At 44.3% G+C, this 22,202-nt stretch overlaps 1 protein-coding gene across 1 annotated transcript; it reads left to right on the top strand.

Moving 5' to 3' along the window:
* Window positions 1-15,609: 15,609 nt before the first annotated feature.
* Window positions 15,610-21,698, top strand: LOC147683662 (uncharacterized). The gene is made up of 3 exons (XM_086944035.1): window positions 15,610-15,750; window positions 19,865-20,068; window positions 21,405-21,698. The coding sequence occupies exons 1-3, from the start codon at window positions 15,655-15,657 to the stop codon at window positions 21,411-21,413; spliced, it is 309 nt and encodes a 102-aa protein (XP_086800161.1). The 5' UTR covers window positions 15,610-15,654; the 3' UTR covers window positions 21,414-21,698.
* Window positions 21,699-22,202: the final 504 nt, after the last annotated feature.

Raw genomic sequence — 22,202 nt, 5'->3', positions numbered from 1 at the left:
TTACCATGATCCTTCAATGAGGACACAATGAGGATAGAGGGCCAAGTAGCTCCTAGGTGTAGAGTGCGACAGCAACACCTGAAGGAAACATATGAGGTGTAATTAGAGCGCATCTGTCGCTCCTGGGTATGTAATTCTAATTTACTGAATAGGTCCGAAAAAATCACTTACTCAAAAATGCGGAACAAGCAGCGTGTCCCTTCTAAGCATAAATCATAACAAATAATCGTATCTGTGTAAACCATATAGCTGCTGGACAGACTTCACTGTCAATTATCTGAAAAGACGGTGGAGGAGAACATACAATGGAGGAATCACTGAACAAACTAAACCAATAAACATGATCTGAAAGACAATGTCACGTGGTGTCCCATTACCTGCTCTAGATCATATTGGAGATGAGTTGAATATATTGTCACTGTTGTAATGACGTAGATGAAATAAATACACAGAGAAAACAAAAGGCATCATCTATTGCCGAACAGCATAACTAAAAACCACTTTACAGACTATTCATAACAATTAATGGACTCACCGATCTTCGGTGCTGGATACAACAAAGTAATAAAGCAGTGCTTAACCACATCGATGCTAGTGTTATTTTCCTTCTGTGCTGAGCTTTTGGTTTCCCCATTGTTCATGACGAGCTCAGCTCGTCATGAGTGTATGGAGGTGTACACCATGACGAGCTCGTCATGAGCGTCCAAGGAGTTAAGTCTATGTGAGATAACAGATAAGAGAATCCGCATAAGCTACAACTCAACTTGCGTGCGCTTACGACTAAACCCAATACAAGATAAAAAAAATAAATAAAAAATAAATAAATCAGCAAACCCACAAGGGGGAGCCCCAATCCTTCTTACCGCTACTCACTGATGCGGCCGTCAATGATTGCTCGAGGGAAAAGAATTGCCAAATGCGGAATCTTTAAATACTGCCGTCATACGGTCTGAGTCATCCCGTGGCGTTAAGCAGTAGCAGACGCTAAATGCATACTATAGCGCATCATCGCCAATACGGTAGAGAGTGAAAATAGACTTTGAAAACGGTTCTATCTAGACCGAAAGTCCCGGTCTCCAAAAAATGCCGTTTAAAAAGGAATGTAGTGTGTCTAAAAGGAACTAGGTTGTTGGCAAAGAATAGGCTGCGTTTCTTGGAATAAGCAATCTATCTAATCTGGTTCCACAATGTTGGTTAGGATCGAGGCACAGGGTGAAAATCAGATTAACGTACATTGATTGGTGTATGTCTATGATTGAAAACCGCTCATAGTGCTTGGTTCGAGGTTGATATTCAATGCACATTATGTACTATAATGCCGGTTATTGCACGGCAGGCCATGTCACTGGTAGCCAATGTATTGCGGCATACTTCATCACATCAGTGTATAGCAGAGCTCAGAGTTAACAGTCAATGAACCAAGATACATAATTCTTGTGCGAGTATTAGTTCAGCATATTCACAAATATTAAGTAACAAGATATCATACAATACACGTTTTGAACAGTTCTAAAATATAATGTGGCCCCCGCCCTAGTCGCCACTCCCAAGCCAACAGACCACGCACGCAACCTGGGCTTCATCCTGGACTCCTCCCTCTCGATGACCAGACAAGTCAACGCCGTCTCCTCATCATGCTTCAACACCCTACGCATGCTCCGCAAGATCTTCCAATGGATCCCGACCGAAACCAGGAAGACGGTCACCCAGGCACTCGTCACCAGCCGACTGGACTACGGAAACACCCTCTACGCCGGAACCACAGCCAAGCTACAGAAAAGACTCCAACGCATCCAGAACGCCTCCGCCCGACTCATCCTGGACATCCCCCGACGCAGCCACATCTCCGGCCACCTGAAGAACCTGCACTGGCTCCCCGTCAGAAAGAGGATCACGTTCAGGCTCCTCACCCACGCACACAAGTCTCTCCACGACCTGGGCCCCAAGTACCTCAATGACTGCTTGACCTTCTACATGCCCATCCGCCAGCTACGCTCTACAAGCCTCTCCCTCGCCGCCGTACCACGCATCCGAAGAGCCACCGCCGGAGGTAGATCCTTCTCCTACCTGGCGGCCAAGACATGGAACTCCCTCCCCATCCATCTTCGGCTGACCCAGGACCGTCTCGCCTTCAGGAGACAACTCAAGACCTGGCTGTTCCAGCAATAGCGGACCCCTTCCCCCAAGCGCCTTGAGACCCTGCCGGGTGAGTAGTGCGCTATAAAAATGTTATGATTGATTGATTGATTGAATGTCGCTGTATACCGATATCAAATATCTTGGTATGTCTGAAGTAACATGCTAAACATCAGGACACAGTATACAGAAATCCGGTGTATCATCTTAAACCCATAGAATAAGATATCACCCAGAGGTTAACAACACTAGGTTACATATGAGTGAGGCATAATTATTCTATTGTTAAGCAAGCCAGTTGTGCATAGCTAGAGTCAAGTCCATTTAGACCATTGTGTATGGAGTCAAAACGGGTCATCCATTTAGCTTCTCTAACATTAAGAATGAATACAATGTTCCCACCCCAGGGCCCCAGGGTGGCTTTTTCAAGGACAATCCATTGGAGGTCCTCAGCCGTGTGTCCTGCACTTTTGTAATGCTCCACTAATGGTGCACCGTGTGTCACATCTTATTCTACTACAATGTTGTAGTATTTTTGCTTTAATTTTTTGTTGTGTTTGACCCACGGAAATGGAGCCGCATGGGCAGGTGATACCGTAAATTACATTGTTAGTGTTGCAGTTGGTAAAAGCTTGTAATTCTATCTGATGGTGTTTAAACATGAATTTCTTAGTTTGGATGGCCAGTCTACATGCCTTACAATTCCCACATCTGTAATTCCCCCTGTGTGGGGGGAGGTTCCAAAGTGTTTCTAAAGATGGTAATGTTGGGTTGTCCAGATAGGAGCATACTACATGGTCTTTAACTCCTTGGACGCTCATGACGAGCTCAGCTCGTCATGGTGTACACCTCCATACACTCATGACGAGCTGAGCTCGTCATGAACAATGGGAAAACCAAGAGGTCAGCACAGGAGGAAAATAACACTAGCATCGATGTGGTTAACACATTTCGCTTACTTGAAAGCATGCATTGGTGGGTTAGTTTGTGCAATGTCATCTGAGATTATGGAACAGTTTTTGTTGATGATTTTCTTAATGGCATGACTTTGGGTATTGAATGTTGTCATGCATACCATTCTTTCTAACACACGCTCGCTCTTACCCTTAATCATTAGTAGCGATTCACGTGGACTATATCAGGCTCTCCTGGAGGTTCTTTTGACCAGATGACATGGGTAACCTCTCTCCAATAGTCGTTGACTCAGGACATCCGCTACCAGCATGTAGTCACTTTTCTTTGAACAGTTTGGGCGGATCCTGAAAAACTGGCCCACTGGTAAGTTGTCCCTTAGGCTTCGGGGGTGGTGGCTGCTGTAGCGCAATAGTGAGTTTCGTTCCACAGGTTTTTGGTATAGGGTGTTGCATAATTTCCCATCCTCCTGGTAAATCGTAATGTCTAGGAAGTCAATATTGATGATGGTCAGAATGCATCGTGAACTGAATATCCTTGCTCTGTTTATTGAGTCACTCATGGAATGATTGTAGTTCCGCAGCTGTTCCCGTCCATATCATAAGGACATCATCAATGTACCTGCGCCATTCTGTTACTTTTTCCCGGTATGGGTTGTTCGAGTTGAGGATGAGGGAACATTCAAAATCGTCCATGAAGATAAGAGCCAGGTCCGGGGCCAAGGCCGCCCCCATGGCTACCCCCTTTGTCTGGAGATAAAAATTCCCTTGGAATAGAAAGACATTTTTTCATCATAGCTATAGATAGAAGGTCCACAATGAAGTCTGTAGGCACTGCCGTGGGTGCGGGTCTATTGTCCAGAGCCTTGCGTATGACTTAGAGTGCCAAAGCCTGAGGGATGCTTGTATATAAGGACACTATATTGCAGGTTACCAATAGCTGTTCTTTTGGGTCAAAAGGTGCATCATCTATAATTCCAATAGTTTGTAGTGTGTCTCGTAGGTATGTCTTGGTGCATTCTGCGATGGGCTTAAGAAAAAAGTCTATGTATTTACACAAAGGCTACAAAATGGATCCACATCCCGATACAATCGGTCTTCCTGGGGGGCAGGAGAGATTGCTATGGATTTGGGCAATGTGTATATTGTTGGTAGGCGTGCATCCTTTTGGTTCAGGTAGTGGAATTCATGTTGTGATAGAAAACCTTGTTGGAGACCAGCCTCTGTTGTCGACAGAATCTCTTGAGCCAGATCCTTTGATGGGTCTGAGCTTAACTTGCAATAGCTGATACCGTCCTGAAGTTGGGTCATAATTTCAAGCTTATATTGTTCTAGATCCCGCACAACAATAGCCCACCCTTGTCCGCAGGCTTAATTGCAATGTCTTTATTGTTTTTAAGTGACATGAGGGCTTCTTTTTCTAACTTAGTGATGTTGATAATTGTGCGTTTGGGTGTGTTGAGTGTTCTGGAAACCTCTTTGAGTACAATGTTCTCATATGCCAGAATCTGGCGGGTCATTGAATTAGATGATGGTACAAAAGTGGATGGCACTCACAGTCCAGTTTGTGATGTTCTTAGTGGAGTATCCGAATGTCTAAAAAAGTATTGAAGGCGTATCTTACGAAAAAATCGCAGGAGTTCAGTCTTCAGAGTGAAGCGGTTGGGGTAAGCGGTAGGCACAAAGGATAATCCATTATTAAGAATCTTCTCTTCTTCGTCCTTCAAGACATAAGAGGAGATATTAACAACCGCTGTAGGTTGATCTGTCACCATCTGTAGACTTTGCGCCGGGTTGCAATCTCCCCATGGCTCTCAGGTGGGAATCATACCTGTTTCTGTACTCGCCCTATGCCTCTTTACCATGTGGTCCCTGGTTGTGTAGTGCCCCGGGTGGGCCTCTGGGCCAGTAGCCTCCACGGCCCCTCGGTGGTCTCCAGTGGCCCTGGCCTAAAAAAGGCGGTGGTGCTTGTGGTTGATACCAGCTTTCCTGGTAAGTGTAATCCATGCCAGGCGCGGCCTGGTCGTGCTCGCTGTCCGTACTATATAAGTAAGGATGTCAGGCAAATGAAGAATTGATAGTGGAAGGCCCCTTTTCTTCATTTAGTTGTTTATGGCCTTGTAAGAAATTGGAACTTAAAAATGGCTCTTATCGAAATTCTGAATGGAAGGATTTGTTCTGGTATGACTAGCGAGGCAATGCCATAAATCTTCTCCATATATAAAGCTTGGTCTCGCTTTATTTGTTCAGAAACAGTGCATGATCTCACTTAATTCATTAAATCAATTTTCTGTGGTACCAAGGTGCAAAATGGTTTTGGCTTCAAACCTTGCCAGTAGTGAATCGCTGTTTTTGCCTGTAACATGCTTCTGAACTGTCCACTTGATGTCCCCAGGACCATGTTCATAATCGGTGCATTGTTGAACCATGGGAGCGTTCAGTACTTTGCATCTTATGTGTGAGCGGTGTTGGGTCATTCTCCTTTTCACCGGCTGTGTAGTTTTCCAACATAAGCCAGCTTGCAAGGGCAAATCACAAAGTATATGATATTCATTTTATTACAATTCATGAATTCTTCGTGATTCACGCTTTTCTTTCGATAGTCGAATTGTATACCTAGAGTGGTACTTTCACAGGATGCACAGTTGCTGCATCTAAGGTGGCCTTTGATTGCGGGCAATGAAAGCATTGTTAATATGGAGGTTGGAGATTGTTTCACTTGCGTGTTGGCGCAGACTAATCTGTCCTTGATGTTCTTATTTCTCTTTAGGGCAAATACTGGTTGATCTTTGAATATTTCCTATCCTTTCACTGTATGCCAGTTTCTTTCGATGATTTTCTTTACTACATTTGTGATTGTTAAGAAGTTGATGATGCAAAAAAGTGGCATTTCATGTTGTTTTTCCTTCGGGGTTAATAATGTCTTCCTAGGCATATACCAAGCTCTTTTCATCGATCGCTTCAGCAGTTTTCTTGGATAATTTCTTAGAGCCAATTTCTCTAAAAGAGTTTTGTCGTTGTCAAAGTAATCATCCTTTTTTGTGCAAATACACCTAATTCTTAAAAACTGGCTGAACGGAAAGTTCTTATGAAGGTTACGTTGATGGACGCTTGAGAAATGCAGGAACATATTCCTGTCAGTTTGTTTGGTGTACAAGGTAGTCTACAAGACTTCATTCTCTTGTTTCACTATGAGAGATAAAAAACTGATTTCATCCTTGCTGAAATTAAGCGAGAACGGAATGTCTGGATTCCTCAAGGTTGAGCCATATTTGGAAACCTGATAGTTTTTCTGGTGTCCCTCTTCATAGCACAAACACATTGTTGATAAATCGACGCCAGATCTTCATCGGTCCATCAAATGGGCTGTTATTATAAATCCATCTTTTCTCATAGAAAGCCATGAACATCACAGCCATTTCTGGAGCGAAGGGACACCCCATTGCAGTCCCCTTTGTTTGTAGAAATTGCTTATTGTTGAACTTGAAGAAATTGTATTTAAGGTAAACCTCAGCCAACTCTGCAAGGTAAGCAGTCGGAACATTGTGGGGTCGAGTACCGTTTGTCCAGAAAGTATTCAATAGCTTCCAGTCCTGCTTCCTTGGGAATGTTAGTGTAAAGAATAACTATGTCAAGTGTTACCAATATATCCTCTTCTGGGAAGAAGGGATGGCCTTCCAGGCAAGAAATTGCTTGCATAGTGTATCTTATATAGCTTACTGTTTCACCTACCAATGGTTTGAGAAAGGTGTCTATATATTTTGCTGGTCTCTCTAGAATTGAGTTCACCTCGGAGATTATTGGTCTGCTGTGAGGATTTTGTAAGTCCTTATGGATCTTGGGGGGGACATACATGAGTGGCGTTCTAGGGTTGTCATTTTGCAAATATTGTGCTTTCTTTATTGATATTCAACCCTGTTTATCTCCCGTCACTATTAATTTGACCAGTTCAGAATGCACCAATTTAGTATAATCCTCATCTGTTTTTCTGTAATAGTATTTGTTGGAGAGTTGTTGGATAATTTCAGCCTCATATTTTTCTCTTTTCATGATGACAAGTGCTGTCTGATAACTGAATAAGTAATTCTCATAGTGTACGTTTTATAGAGTGCTTCATAAGACTGTTGATGTCACATAGCACTCTTATTTTCATTGCCTCCAAGTTGCCCTTGGGTTGTATGCTTAAAAGTTTGTTAGTAGTTTGGCTGGTGTAAAAAAAAGTTAAGTGCAATGAGTGAAGATTGGAGGTAGAGTAAGGTAGGTACATGGAATAATCATTTATGCTGTGTAGAACATAGTAATAGATGCAGCCACATATGCAGGTTCTTTCAATGGTTGTGCACAGATGTTATAAGAAGAGGTGGGTGTCAATGACATCCATGTGGTCTATATCTTGGTGCTATGCATGCGTCCATTCAGTGGCACTGTGGATTTATTCACAGTGATGTTGAGGACCATCAATATCTTTTTGACCTGTGTGAGAGGATGGCTTAGTATAGGGTGCTTACTTGTGTAAGTGTAGCACCCTGCACTGATCCAGATTACCCTTATGGTGATTTTAGTTGTTTAGACAACCTTAGAAAGGCTCTCTAAGTAGTAGCTGTGGAGAGCAGCCTTCAGGCTTAGTCTGGGAGCAGTGTAAAGCAGCTTGGTTTCCCAGTATCCAATCTTTAGTATCGGCTAGGTGAAAAAAAAAACACAGTGTACTTATTAAAATAGATATTTATGATAGTCACTCACTAATATTATACACAATCTCCTGTCTGGAGATATACTGACAACACACACAATATTTCAAAATAGAACAGTAAGCAGCACTAATAGACAGTGGTCCCCAGGGGGAGACCAAACCATATATATAAAATAGTGGAATGCGAACCATGACAATAGGTGAGACTGGACCCAGAAGGTGTAGGGTGTCGGGGACCCAAGATACCACCCCAGGTGAGAGTCTAGGTACCCCACGATAGTCGTATGCCTAGAGATTACACAACTGCATACTCAATACTAATCAGGGTACATTCCGGTTGCATTCTTGAAGAGAAACGAGCCTTCCCAGTGGACCCCGAAGATATCCCGTGGAAGACAGAAGGATATGCAGCCACCCCACCTGTGGATACCCTCGGAATCAGGATACCTACAACCACGGCTAAAGCACAATCGAGGACTTCAGGACAAGACCACTGTTGTAGAAGATGAAAATAGTCTATTGGAACCCAGGCACAGGTTTGTGTCAAAGTTCCTGAAAGCAGAGGGGACAGATTCTATGCCACTCTGGGATGGCCAGGAGGCACTGAAGATGAAGGCCACTTGAGTTCAATAAAAACAGGTCAGTTGATGAGGAGGCTTCAAGTATGGGTACACCGAATTGGTAACTCTGCTGGGGCCACCATCCCGGTGGCTACTGCTAAAGAAAACAGAATCCATACGTCCAACCAACCGCGTCGGCCGAGGTCAGTTATAGGGAGGCCAGACTCATCAACAGAACCTTTCAATGCGTCTGACTCTGTAGACATGAGTCGGTCGTGGTAACCGACACAGTTACCACATGAGGAAGTGATGCAGTGGTGCAGTGCACAGGGGTTCAGTTGCAGGGCCTTCTACGAGGGATGCTGGCCTCAACTCAATGAGAGGACAACTCAGGATTCGAGAGAATGCAGAACCACCACTGAGCCTTTTGGAGTCCTTTTGAGCACAGGTTCGGCATCCGGTGATCGTGTTGCGGAGCCTGCGGATGCCGGGGAGTGGCTCTTTCACTCCAAGAGAGATTCCTTTGGATGTCTATAGATGTCCACAGGCTCAGGACGGAACCTGTATGGTGCACGGACACAGATGGTGAAGCGGGTTTCAGGACAGCGAGGTCAGGAGCAGACAAAGTCTCCTCAGTGGCAGTCTCAGTCCCAAAGCAAAGGACGATGCAATCAGTCCGGCACGGTCAGCATGACTCGTCCAGGATGTCCAGATGGACAAAGATGAAGTGGAGTTGGAGATAAATCAAATCCCAAGACAAATCTCGTGCCCCACCCACAGGTTAGCCCTTAAGTACCCTCAGGAGAGGGTTGACATGATTCAGGGGTCCCTCCCAGAGGAGGGGCAGGACAGAGGTGAGTGTACTCCCATGTTCATTGTCCAGTTTCACACCAGAACAGGAGTCAACAGCTTTGTGAGCTGGTTTGAACTGGAGTATGCAAGAAGAGCACCAAATGTGCCATTGTAGCAGACTAAACGGCGCTGTGTATTAGGCTCACCATGGCCTAATACACTCAATCCTGCCTCAGAGGTGGTCACACGTCCCTGTGACAGGAAACCTATTGTCCTACTATTTGTCTGCTCTGTCTTGGCCCAGCAGCAGGACGGCAGAACTGTGTCTGTGATTGGCAGCAGCCCTAGGTTACTATCAGGCTTTGTAAGATCGGTACCGGCAGCATGGAGGGCTTTGGGGTGGGCCCACCATGGATGGAATCATACCTCCAACACCGGATACAGTGTTGGGGTATGATTCCAACATGTTTGACACCAAAAATGCCCAGGTTCGTTCCAGCCAGTTTAGAGATGGTCATCACATAATTACAAATGAACTCTCTATATCGTAATGGCTGATTCACTTACAAAGTCTGGAGAATGGACTCTGGGGTTTGTCGGGGTGGTCTGCTCATGCAGGGCCACCATCACACTCAGAACCGAGCACCTTGCCTTTGGGACTTAAAGGCTCGCTAGAGGGGTGACTTATCGGTTTCAAGTGCAGTGATATAATATTTAAGGAAACGTACATCTTCTGTGAGGGGTGCATGAACCATCTCACACAAGCTGCAATGGCAGGCTCTTCCATGGTCAAATTATGTTCTTGTTAATTTTGCCTTGCAAGTATTTACATGGGGATTCTTCAAGTCACCTTCAAACTAAACCCACATGACCATAGAACAAAATTGATGAACAAAATCTCACACTGAAGCTGGCTTCCTCTAAGCCATTATCAGTAGGAGTCATGGCAGAAGATATTAACCTAACTAACTATTGGCTTATGTCAGTCATTGACAAAATAGTTCCTTGCAGGGTTAAACCCTCACCACATCAAACTCCACCAGCTGCTTGGTTCTTGCCTGATCTTTTGATTGAAAAACGCAATTGCAAAAGATTAGAAAGATTATATCAAAGGAATTACAAATGAGTCAATAAAGCCAGCTACAAAGCTGCTTTAGAAAATACCACCAAGCCATACGAAAATCAGTCTGATTTTTTTTTATTTCAAATTCTCACAGCAACCAATGTATTTAGAAAGATTTTCAATGAATAATTCCTTGCTCCCGTGGTCTGCATCAGGGCCGGACTGGGAACCAAAACCGGTCCTGGCAAAGTGCCGCCGGGCTCTTTCCCAGGGCCGGTGTTCGGCCGATTTTGTTGCAGGGCCAGTTTTACAGCTATGCTGCAAAAACGACCCTGTGACAAAAACGGCTCCCAGTGGCCCAAAACTGGCCCCAACCTGTGCGGAGCACCGGGGGATTGCCCGGTCCCTGCTACGGCCAGTCCGGCCCTGTCTGCAATGGGCGATCATCTGTTCAGCAAAATTGTGTGTGATTTGCTCGGGGACAAGTAGAGATGGGAGAAAAGAAGAATGGTGGTTATTCTTTGTGCTGCTACTGTTTTTCTGTTCATGTACAGTATTTATTTATTTATTTATTTATTTAAAGAGTTTAATATAGCGCTGGCTAAACCCGAAGTTATCAGAGCACTTTACATAAGGTTCCACATAGTTGCAAACTTACATCAGTTACATATTACCAATGATACCAGTAAAAACATTTAAGGAGCATAGAAGAAAAGGAAAATGGAGTGAGAAGGGTAAGGGGGTAGGGGAGAAAGAGTTAGGGTATAGATAGAACAGAGAGACAAAGGGAAAGTCTGCCCAAGGTCCGGCTGGGTAGGTGACGGCCAATGGGGAATCCGCAGCCCATCACCTCGTTAGCAATCAGGTAGCTCCACCGGGCATTGGTCAAATAGCTAGGTCTCAACAGAAAAACATTAAAGGGATAGAAGGCAAGAAGAGGGGAGTGTAGAGGGGGAAGGGGGTAGGGTGAAGGGGTAGGAGGGAGATACGACAGAGAGACGAAGGAACGTCTGCCCAATGTCCGGCTGGGTAGGTGATGGCCGAGGGGGGATCTACAGCCCGTCTCCTCTTAAGCTAACAGGTAGCTCCACCAGGCATTGGCCAAATGGCAGGGTCTCCACGGTCACGGGAAAGTTCGAAGAGTACATGTCCTAGCTCAATGCTTGTGATTCAGAGAGACCATACATCTACTTCGCCATCATACTGGCCTTCATCCATTGCCAGAATAACTTCTGGGGCCATCCAATATGGTGTCCCCACAAAGGAATTGGCAGGAGATGCTATTGATGCTGATCCAAAGTCTGCTAGTTTCACCTGGCCAGGATCCATTAAGAGGATATTTCCAGCTTTAATATCTCTATGAAACATGTTGCGTGAATGCAAATATGCTAGTCCTTGAAGAGCACCATGGGTAGTTGCTGCTATTTCGATTACTTGTAAAGGCTTTTTAGGAACTTCTAACGTGGATCCTAAGCAATATTCCATTACAAGCCAAACTGTGTGTTCTCGTAGGTAGCATCCTTTGTATTCTATGCTGTTTGGGTGCTGTATTCTTTGCAGGAACCTGACTTCTTTAATAATGTCTTGCCATTTCTCTGTGGACTGCTTTCCACAGTATCAGTTGAGGACATTCTGAGTGGAAATTTTATGTTGGGAGTAACCACATGCACGCCTAAAAACCAGTTGTGCTGTTGGACACTACCTTAGTCATAATATCAGAGTCCAAGGAACACTGATGGTCACCAAAAAGCTGATGTGTTTCTATTCTCATGACTGACCACTGGACACTTTGTAGTGGTCTGGGTGGTCTTCCGGGAGCCATTGGTATTGCGATCTTGTAGGTGCAAAAGACCCCAATAGGGAGGTCCTTGCTGCCCTCCAGAAGAGAAGGTGTTGCTATCTTTGGTTCAGCCTCTGGAACCTGGCAAACATGGTAGTAAGTGTATAAGTCCACCCAAGAATTGTTAGTAACTTGAAGATACACAAAGCCCTGTACGATGCAGGTTCAGCATACCTGAACCACCGCCTCTCATTCCACGTCCCCACCAGACACCTCCACTCTGCCCAGCTGGCCGTGGCCACCGTCCCTCGTATCCACAAGACAAGAACCGGAGGAAGTTCCTTCTCCAACCTCACCACCAAGACCTGGATTACCCTACCAACATACCTCAGACAATGCCCGTCACTGACCCAATTCAGGGAGGACCTCAAGACCTGACTCTTCAACTGACCACCATAGCGCAGATGGATCAGCAGCCCTCCCGGTGCCTTGAGTCCCTCAAGGGTGAGTAGCTGCACTTTACAAACCCTGATTGAATGACCATGCAAACCACAATAGAATTCTCTGCAGTTACCATAGAAGTGGGAGGGGTTGTTTTACTGGGGAATAGTCATGATAACTGAAAAATTGAGTCTGTCAATGGGATTCATCAAGTAGTCAAGATGTTGTTACTCTGGGGAAATACTCTAGACGACACACAACAAATCATTAGGTTTACATAGTCCGCCAGGCTTTTAAATGTGTTGAAACCCAGTGAAATGATCGTCGGACCCAAAGTGCAAGGTCCAGGAAGAATGTCTGCACGGAGGAAATTCCAGTTGCTAGTCCTCACCCACTGAACTCCAATTTGGGTGGGGTGGTTTTCCCTGGTGATATCCCTCCACCCTACCAGTAATCCCAGGTCAAACAGGATTACTTTAGAAGCCATCCCAGATTCATTGGATGATCATCCAACTACCTTAGAAGTCATTTACACGTCATTAGACATCATCAAGCTCTTGAAGTCATCAGCAAAGCTGGAGAAGCTCAGCCTGATGATTTGAGGATGACTTGAAAATGATTATCTGATGACTTTAGTGGGTGTCATTATTCGTGATGATTTAAGGATGACTTCAAAAGGAGTATCTGATGACTTTAGTAGGTGTCATTATTCATGATGATTTAAGGATGACTTCTAAATGACTCTCCGATAACTTTACAAGATGACATTGTTCCTGATGACTTTGGGGTGATTTGAAAATGAGCATCTGAATACTTCAAAGGTACTATTGTGTTTTCAATAAGATGTTTTTGCGTCTGGTGATTTTAACAGGAATTGCTTGTCTATTTAAAGAGCACGTCCACCACTTTGGTTTCAGTTTTCCAGAAAAATGCAAACTGTTGGATGATTGCACAATAAATTGCAGATAAACGCAAAAAGTCATATACGTTTTCTATTATACACAACAGAGCATACAATGTGCTTTAGCAAACTGTGTATAAATCAGTGGTTATTTTTTTAACACATTTATTGATTTTTTGTCACTTTCTTTTTGTACAAACCAGGTAAGATAAGCATCCACTGTAACTGTAATGGACTCCATGTACCTTAGGTACATCTCTAATTGGATACTGGGTCACACTTATAAGCCCCTGTACTGTGTACTATATGTACCCAGGGCATATGTGCACCGAAGGCCTACCAGGGGCTGCAGCTTGTAGTATGCCACCCCTGGCTGGCCCTACTAAATTGACACAACTGGCTGATCACTCAGCTGGGGCAGAGTGGTGTAATCACCCTTTGCTTAGATATAGTATACCTATATCTAAACCTATATAGACACATATATACCTATAAGTCACTCCTAAGGCAGGCCTTAACAATCCCGAAGGCAGAGAGTGCTTGGTATTATGTGAGATGGTGCTCTAGCATGAGCTGAGCCTGTCTGCAGCTTTCGGAACCATATCCTTATAGCTGTTCTATGATATAGCCATACCATATACTTTTAAGTGCATTATGATCCTCGCGGTCATTGCTAACTTTGGTTTGGCTTTATCAAAACATGTTGTGTAAGGTGTCATACGCTTTGTAATACTACCCCCTCACCAAACCCAAACACACCCTAAACCCTAAAATTAACCATGGCACCCCAAAACCCAAACACACCCTGAACCCCCAAATTAACCCTTGCACCCCAAAACCCAAACACACCCTAAACCCTAAAATTAACCATGGCACCCCAAAACCCAAACACACCCTGAACCCCCAAATTAACCCTTGCACCCCAAAACCCAAACACACCCTGAACCCCCAAATTAACCCTTGCACACCAAACCCAAACACACCCTAAACCCTAATATTAACCCTTGTACCCTAAAACCCAAACACACCCTAAACCCTAAAATTAACCCTGGCACCCCAAAACCCAAACACCCTAAACCCTAAAATTAACCATGGCACCCCAAAACCCAAACACACCCTAAACCCTACAATTAACCATGGCACCCCAAAACCCAAACACACCCTGAACTCCCAAATTAACCCTTGCACCCCAAAACCCAAACACACCCTAAACCCTAAAATTAACCATGGCACCCCAAAACCCAAACACACCCTGAACTCCCAAATTAACCCTTGCACCCCAAAACCCAAACACACCCTAAACCCTAAAATTAACCATGGCACCCCAAAACCCAAACACACCCTGAACCCCCAAATTAACCCTTGCACCCCAAAACCCAAATACACCCTGAACCGCCAAATTAACCCTTGCACACCAACCCCAAACACACCCTAAACCCTAATATTAACCCCTGTACCCTAAAACTCAAACATCCTAAAATTAACCATGGCACCCCCAAACCCCAAAACACCCTAAAATTAACCATGGCACCCCAAAACCCAACCACACCCTGAACCCCCAAATTTACCCTTGCACCCCAAAACCCAAACACACCCTGAACCCCCAAATTAACCTTTGCACACCAAACCCAAACACACCCAAAACCCTAATATTAACCCTTGTACCCTAAAACCCAAACACACCCTAAACCCTAAACTTAACCCTGGCACCCCAAAACCCAAACACACCCTGAACCCCCAAATTAACCCTTGCACGCCAAACCCAACCACACCCTAAACCCTAATATTAACCCTTGTACCCTAAAACCCAAACACACTCTAAACCCTAAAATTAACCCTGGCACCCCAAAACCCAAACATGCTCTAAACCCTTAAATTACACCTGGCCCCCCAAAACACAAACCCACCCTCAACCCTAAAATGACCCTGTACGCCCTAAAATCCAAAAGCCCTACAAACCCCAAAACTGTTTATGAATGCAGAATGCCGGGAGGCGCTGCTGTGATTGCAAATGATACTTTCTGTACACCCCAGGCTGCACTTCCTTCATAGAGTATTTCCATGGAATCCGATTGTTAGACTTATTAGACAACTGCGGACAGACCTGCTCATGGCCCTAAAGAGGAATGGTCTTGCAAAGGAAAACAAGCTAATTTGTAGAAGTCCTTGGGACTGCCGAATTCACTCCATCACAATACTAAAATACATTTGTAAAAAGCACAGCTGCCTCCAACACAATGCCAATGGAGAGCAGCTCTCTCTCACTCTTGCATATCCTGATCCTGAAGCCGGTGGATTCCTCGTGCAAAAGCCTACGCACATCCGGGAGCGCCGGAAGTGACGTTATTGGTCTGCGGCAAGAACGAATACCGTGAGGGCAATGGCCATAATGGACGTTGGATCGGGATCAGTCTTTATTTTTCCAACTACACTTCCAAAGCATCACAAGTTCATCGATTCCAGCGTGTATACTCCGGTAAGTGCTGCAGCTGCTAGGTAGATGTTAGTCCATCGGGGCAAGCTCCACGGATCTGCACGCGCCCATATCCTGGGTCAGCCCCCCGATTCTAGCGCAGCTGCCTTCCTTAAAAAAGAGCCGCAGTCCTCCGCTCTTGGTCCCAGCTGCTCAGTTTCCGTCCCAGACGAGCTTCCTCATTTTTCGGAAAGCACGAGTTTTCAATAAGTGGGCCAGGCGCGGCGGAGGGGAGACTCCTTCCTCTGTCACCTGTGCGCTTAAAAGTCTCTTATAATTAATCACCATCCGAGATGCATTCTGTGTTTAAACAATAATTCACTGCGTTCTTACTCGTGCAGGTTCCTCTTTTTAAATCGTTTTCATAGTTTCTGTTCCCTTCTTTTGCTCCAGTGCAACATCATACACAGGGAATGGCTGTCTCCTGATAATAAGTGCAAAGTGCGCAATGATATGCTTCATGCAAATAGTTGGCCCGATTCCTTCTGTGTTCTTTTATGGAGAAAAGATTCATGTTATGTCCGACGGTTTACTCTCTTCATTGCTGCCTGAAAGTATTTTTGTCTTGGTGGTTTTTGGTGTGATTCCCAAAGTATTGCATTGTTACTTGAAAGTACAGTAATCCTTTGTACACTAAAGTAGCATTTAATTCAGCGTTAGCATTGATTTTAATACCAGCGCCAGGACACCTCCGGGTAACAGAGCGCTCTACAAATGTGCCAAATAAATAAATAATACTAGATGGGAAGTTATTCTATTTTTTGCAGTTTTATATAGCGCCAACTCGACCCAATGGTATTGGAGTGCTTTACATGAGCATCAGTTACATTATATAAGGGCACATTCATATTTTGTAGGCGCAGGGAGATTAAGTGATTGCCAAGTGTCACAGGATGTTGTGCTGAAGCCAAGACTTGATCCTGGTTCCCTAGCTCCAAAGTCAGTAGCTCTGGACATTTATTTGACATCCAGGGGCCTATGTAGGAGAAAATGCCAGCGCGTGGTGCTATGTCAAATTTGGCAGCGCTGCGCTCCGACATTTTCTAACTGCAGGGATGCGCAGTATTTACAAAAATACGGAGCACCCCTGTGTTTCTCCTAGGGCTGGCGCAAAAAAAGCTGCCTAGCGCCAGTACAGGCCCCTTGCAGCCAAGTTGCAAGGGTGCCTGCGCTGCAGGGGCTATTGTTTATGTGCAGGAAGGGACACTTTCCTGCACATAAACAATCAATAATGGCAATTTGCTGTTTCTATGTGGGCTGCAGCACACATAGAAAGAGCAAACAATGAGGAGAAATAGATAATTTCTTGTTGTGTCACCATTTTAAGACCAGGAATTACCTGGTCTTAGTTTTTGCTCTGCACCGGCTTTGTAAATCTGGGCAGCGTCAAAAAGCAATGGGTGTTGCAGTGGAAGGCCCACAGCAACACCCATTGACCGCCCCTTGGCTGCAAAGGACTGTGGCAGAAAGCGGTATATTTACAAGGTGGAGTTAAGCCACATTAAGTGGCTTAGCACCATCTTGTAAATATGGGAAATGGAGCATGGGAACGTCACTGGAGTATCAAAAAAGTGACGCTACGGTGGCAAAAGGGGCTTGTAAATATGCCCCCCAGTGCGTTGTAATCAGGGATTTATAAAACATAGGACTTTATATATGTTTGACCTCACCCTTAGTCTACATAGGCAACAGATCTTCTATCCTATGCTTTTTTTTTAAACTTCCTCTCCATCTTTTCTCTTCCACTTAGAGGCCAATTTCAAGCTGCACAGTACAAGGATCCCCTAAATTAATGGGCCCGACTCACTGATTCAGACTAGTAATAGCACTGTTGCACCACGCAAATACAATTTTTTTCAGTAAATAATCTTAAAACCTGAGAAAAGTGGGTAAAAAAGTGCATGATTTTCACAATTCCAGGGAAATTATGCTCACATTTAGCATCTGCTTTGAGAAAAGTGATACATTTGAGCAGTGAGGAAAGGTCTGGGGTTCACATGCAGGTCACTGTGTGAGGGTCATGATGTGAGGAGGGTGTTGGAACGGCGGCCAAGTTCTATGGCTGCTGGGGGGTGTGGGTGTGCCCTCTGGATATACAACATCGGTTGTTTCCTATATGGATGCCTGAAAGCATTTAACATTATTTGCAGCTTATTTGCATAAAGCAAATGTGCAAACGAAGAATATGTTCTGAACAGTAAAACACAGGGAGGTGGAGCGTCAACATAGGAAGGATGACTTGCACAGAACCCACTCCCTTCTCCTGTGAGATGCAGGCCTCGCTTCTGCCAATCAGATTTCTGTTGAGAAGGCTGCAGGCTCCTACTATACTAAGGCCAACAAAATGGCCCCTAATACCGATAGAGCGGAAACGACAGACTCTGGCCAAATCGGTATAAGTAGAGATGTAGTAGAAACGCGGCTTGTGGTATTAGAGTGTGTGATAAAATTGATAACACAAGTTAAAACAAATGAGCACCTTTTAGCAGGCGAAGTCGCGGTTCAAAAGTGAATATTTGCTAGGGTACAGCCACTGCAGTTGACAAAAGACTTTCCTCCTGCCAAAGATGCTAGTCAGTTCTCGGCACTAAATTCAGGAACTGCTGGCACGTACTTCCGTTATCTGGCTTTCGCCAGGTCTCTAGAATAAGGCCTATGCAAACGTGAAAATGTATGCCTTCTGAAAATTAGTTAAAATTATATGAAATTTAATGAAATCCACTTATGTTGGTATCTTGCATGAAAATTGAATGTGTGGGTGGGCATAGCTCACGTTCAAAAGTCATGAGATATACTCGAGCTGCACACAAGAAAATGTCTCCTACGAGACGTTTTCTGCTTCAGTCAGTATAAACTGCGAGATTTTGTAGCCACAAAAATGGATAGAATGTAGCAAATGTCATATAACCCGAAATTTGGAAATTTCACGAGCATTATAAAAAGTTTTCATGTGCCTTCCAGCAACAGAAGAGTACTGGAGCAGCATACAATTGGCTCTTCCCTCATTAATATTGATGAGGCCTTATGCATTCATGAGATACAATGTAACCTGTAAGAGAAGAACAGCCTTTGCCGCCATCTGTCGTAGGTTGTAACTAGCTACATGATTTGGTGCAGTTTCCACATTTCGAAAGACTCTACACCAGTGGCATAACAAAGGCCTCTGGAGTACAGGGGGTCCCGAACTCCAGGGAGCCGCTCAGCACAGTAACGTGGCCTCAGAGCTCCTGAGAAAGTCTGGAGGGCAGCCTCTCAATGTGATCTGCAGGGGTCTCACCTCAAGTTTCATTACGTTATTGCTCCACACTATATACAAACATTATTCCTTCATTTAAACTTCTTCGTTATGTAACTTCACCTTAGTGTGTCATTTCAACTGTTAATTTCACGCCCTCCTTGATCCAAGGCATTGCCATACCATGAATCCACATTCCAATAACAAAGCCGTGTGCATCAGAAGGAGAAAAGGAACCCTTGTGTCATTACAGCGCTGCTCACTGAGGAGCACGGTGCCAAGGCACAAATAAGTCTGCTTATCCCTTTTTCCGATGTAGGCTTTTTCTCACGAGTTGATTTTTCACCCTTACTTGCCACAGTCACTCATTTATGCTTGCTGGATGACTTTCCATTTGATAACAAGTGCAAAATTCCCCCAAAGATGACCCCGTCTGCCCACTACCACACATAATTTACCCATCATATCAACGTCTTTAATGCATCCTCTGTCCCTTGCCTCTCTCCTTCGCCCCCTCTCTCCTTCGCCCCCTCTCTCCTTCGCCCTCTCTCTCCTTCGCCCTCTCTCTCTCTCTCTCTCTCACTCTCATTCTCTCTTTCGCTCGCGCTCTCTCTCGTTCTCTCTCTCCTGCGCTCTCTCTCTCTCCCTCCTTCGCTCTCCTTAAGAAATCAGGAAACAAACATATCTATTTTCTCTTTAGAGCCAGCCTGTGATAAAAAGGAGAAACAAAAGAATAACCATTTCTCCACTCTACTTGGATCAGATAAATCAGATAAGTACCAATGTCCTTCTAAATATGTATACCATCATCCTACCATATACCAGATAGACGAGGATTCTTTGGTTAAATATATCTTTCTTCTCTCATTGTATTCTGTACAGGACGAGAGGCCGAAGAAACTCTGGTGCGAAGAAACAGCTACACAAGCATGTACCTCTGGCGAGGGAACACAGAGGCGAAGGAACCCGGAAGAAGATATCAACGACCTGGGAGAGGAAGACCCGCGTGTCAGGGCTGGAACATGTCAGAGGTGTCCAATCAAGGATCCACAAATTCCTGACTGCAGGACAACAGGACCCGAACAAGTAAGTCAACAACACACAGGGAGTGCAGGAAATGCTAGGCAGAGCTGTGACTTATGCAAAGCACATTCTTGTCCCGGACTTCCCAATTTATTCACACTTCACTCCACCCCGCTCCCTGTCTGCAAATGGAGAGGGTGCGACTGACAATGCCCCTACCCTGCTGTCCTTGAGTCGGAGTATGGAGCTCTGTGCCTGAGCCTTGTTCTATCTAATGCCACTAATGGTGTGTGTTTAGGGCCTTGTTTTTTGTGAACCAGGTTTTCTGTAATTGATTATGGCAAACTTCAGAATTACTTCTTTTAGATGCTGAAAGGAGGATGTAGCGTGGATCCTTGTTCAACAAATTTGAAATGATTTAATAGTTGCAGTAAGGCAATTAACATTCAGTCGAGCTGGGATTGTGACAATTCATTATACATTGTGTTGTATGTTTGCATATGTGAGGTTGTATCATAACTGAACGATGACTCCATCATTGCTTAACAGCTGTCTGCAAAAGAACAATAAGAGCAATGGGGGTGCCTTGTAATTTCTTAACAGTTTGTGCTGATCTTGTGCTACAAATGGCATGCAAATCTGGCGCAAAGCCTTGAGTTGGGATTTCATTTGTAAATCTGTAGGTCCAGGTGTGAGGTTCTCAAACTGGATGAATGAGTGATAGCAAACTGCACTTACAAAATATACTGTGCTCGCAGCTTTTATTTAGACTGGATCAACTCCCTAATAATTAGATCAGTTGGTCCTGGTCCTAACACTTGGTAGTAAGCTCCTTTTTTGATTTCTGGTCACTATGCTAGTTTCTTAGACAACTGTTTTCTAAATATGATAATTGCAAGTACAGTTCAGACTCACCCTGGCTGCCTCAATGATGGTTTTGTAAAGAAATCTGGCACTGATTACTTTCTGTTTGCAGAGGAAGCTTGCCCGCGTCTAGTGAACAGGACTATGGCCCATGCTTGTTTTAATGCATCTACATTTGTACAGTCTTTATCAAGTACCCCAGCATTTCAAAAGGGTGAAAGAGCCAGAGAAGACACACTGCTACTTGGGGCTAGAACTGTCATTGTGGACCAGGGGCTCATAGTTCATAAGGGAACTTTTATTTTTTCTTCAGCTTCTGGCCCCCTCTTCATCAATGCTTTGCTCTAAGCTGTGCCAAACTTTGACCAAGTGGCCTTAATGTTTCACTTAGGAACCATGTAACCCTAACCATATCTCATCTGGCAGACTGTATGAAATAATGAAATTGGAACTTTTGATAGGCAGCCCAGCCGTATTAAAAACCATAAATAATGGTGGGAACATGATACTGATGTATGTTATTTTGTTTTCCCAGAGTTTATGAAGTCTGTGTGCAGTGCCAACGGCTGGTCATCACTGGACAACAGAAGTATGAGAAGGAAGCTGGCTATAAAAATTTGCAATGCCAGAAGAGGATTAAGAAAATCTCTGCATCTAGAATCAAGCCATGAAGTTGCTGGTTTTCGTTGAGCTATTTGTTATTGTTGCATTAGTCTGGCCTTTCTTCCCCGGATCTTATTTTTTTTCTGGATGTTTTCTCTTGTTTGGTATCCTGGCCCCTGTGGGGCCAAATATGTGCTTTAGATAAATAAAATTACATTGAAACCTCCCTTTTGATAATGTTTTTCCTTTACCACTATTTTGGTTAGTGTTTTGCAAATGGTCACCATGTCAAACAGCGTCCGATAATGCTCTGTACCTCTAAAGAAGGCAAATCCCAGTGAGTCAGGAGTATGGGAGTAGTGGCACATGTTAAGCTGATCTGAATGCAAAGGTATAACATTGCTGCAGGCCACTTCTTTTATATAAAGGTGCTTGTGGTATTTCTGCAGCACAAACATAGCCAAAAATAGCAACTTGTATTTTATACAAGTGTCTACCTCTCACTTTAGAGTTTAAAAAGTAATCTTTCCAATGCAGGACAAATAATCTGAGTATTAGGACCAGATTTAGAGACGTTTTGTGTCTGGTTTGCTTGAGTTTATAATGCAGACCTGATTCAAAATTTTCGGGATTTGCAAACAAGAGCAAATTGGTATTTGGTACAATATTTATTTATTTATTTAACGATTTGTAGAGCGCCTGGTGACCCGAAGGCATCCCCGCGCTATAA

Source organism: Lissotriton vulgaris, chromosome 11, assembly GCF_964263255.1.
Source record: "Lissotriton vulgaris chromosome 11, aLisVul1.2, whole genome shotgun sequence".
NCBI classification, from domain to species: domain Eukaryota; kingdom Metazoa; phylum Chordata; class Amphibia; order Caudata; family Salamandridae; genus Lissotriton; species Lissotriton vulgaris.
The sequence above is the reverse complement of the archived record's forward strand: the minus strand, read 5'-3'. Positions and strand labels throughout refer to the sequence as shown.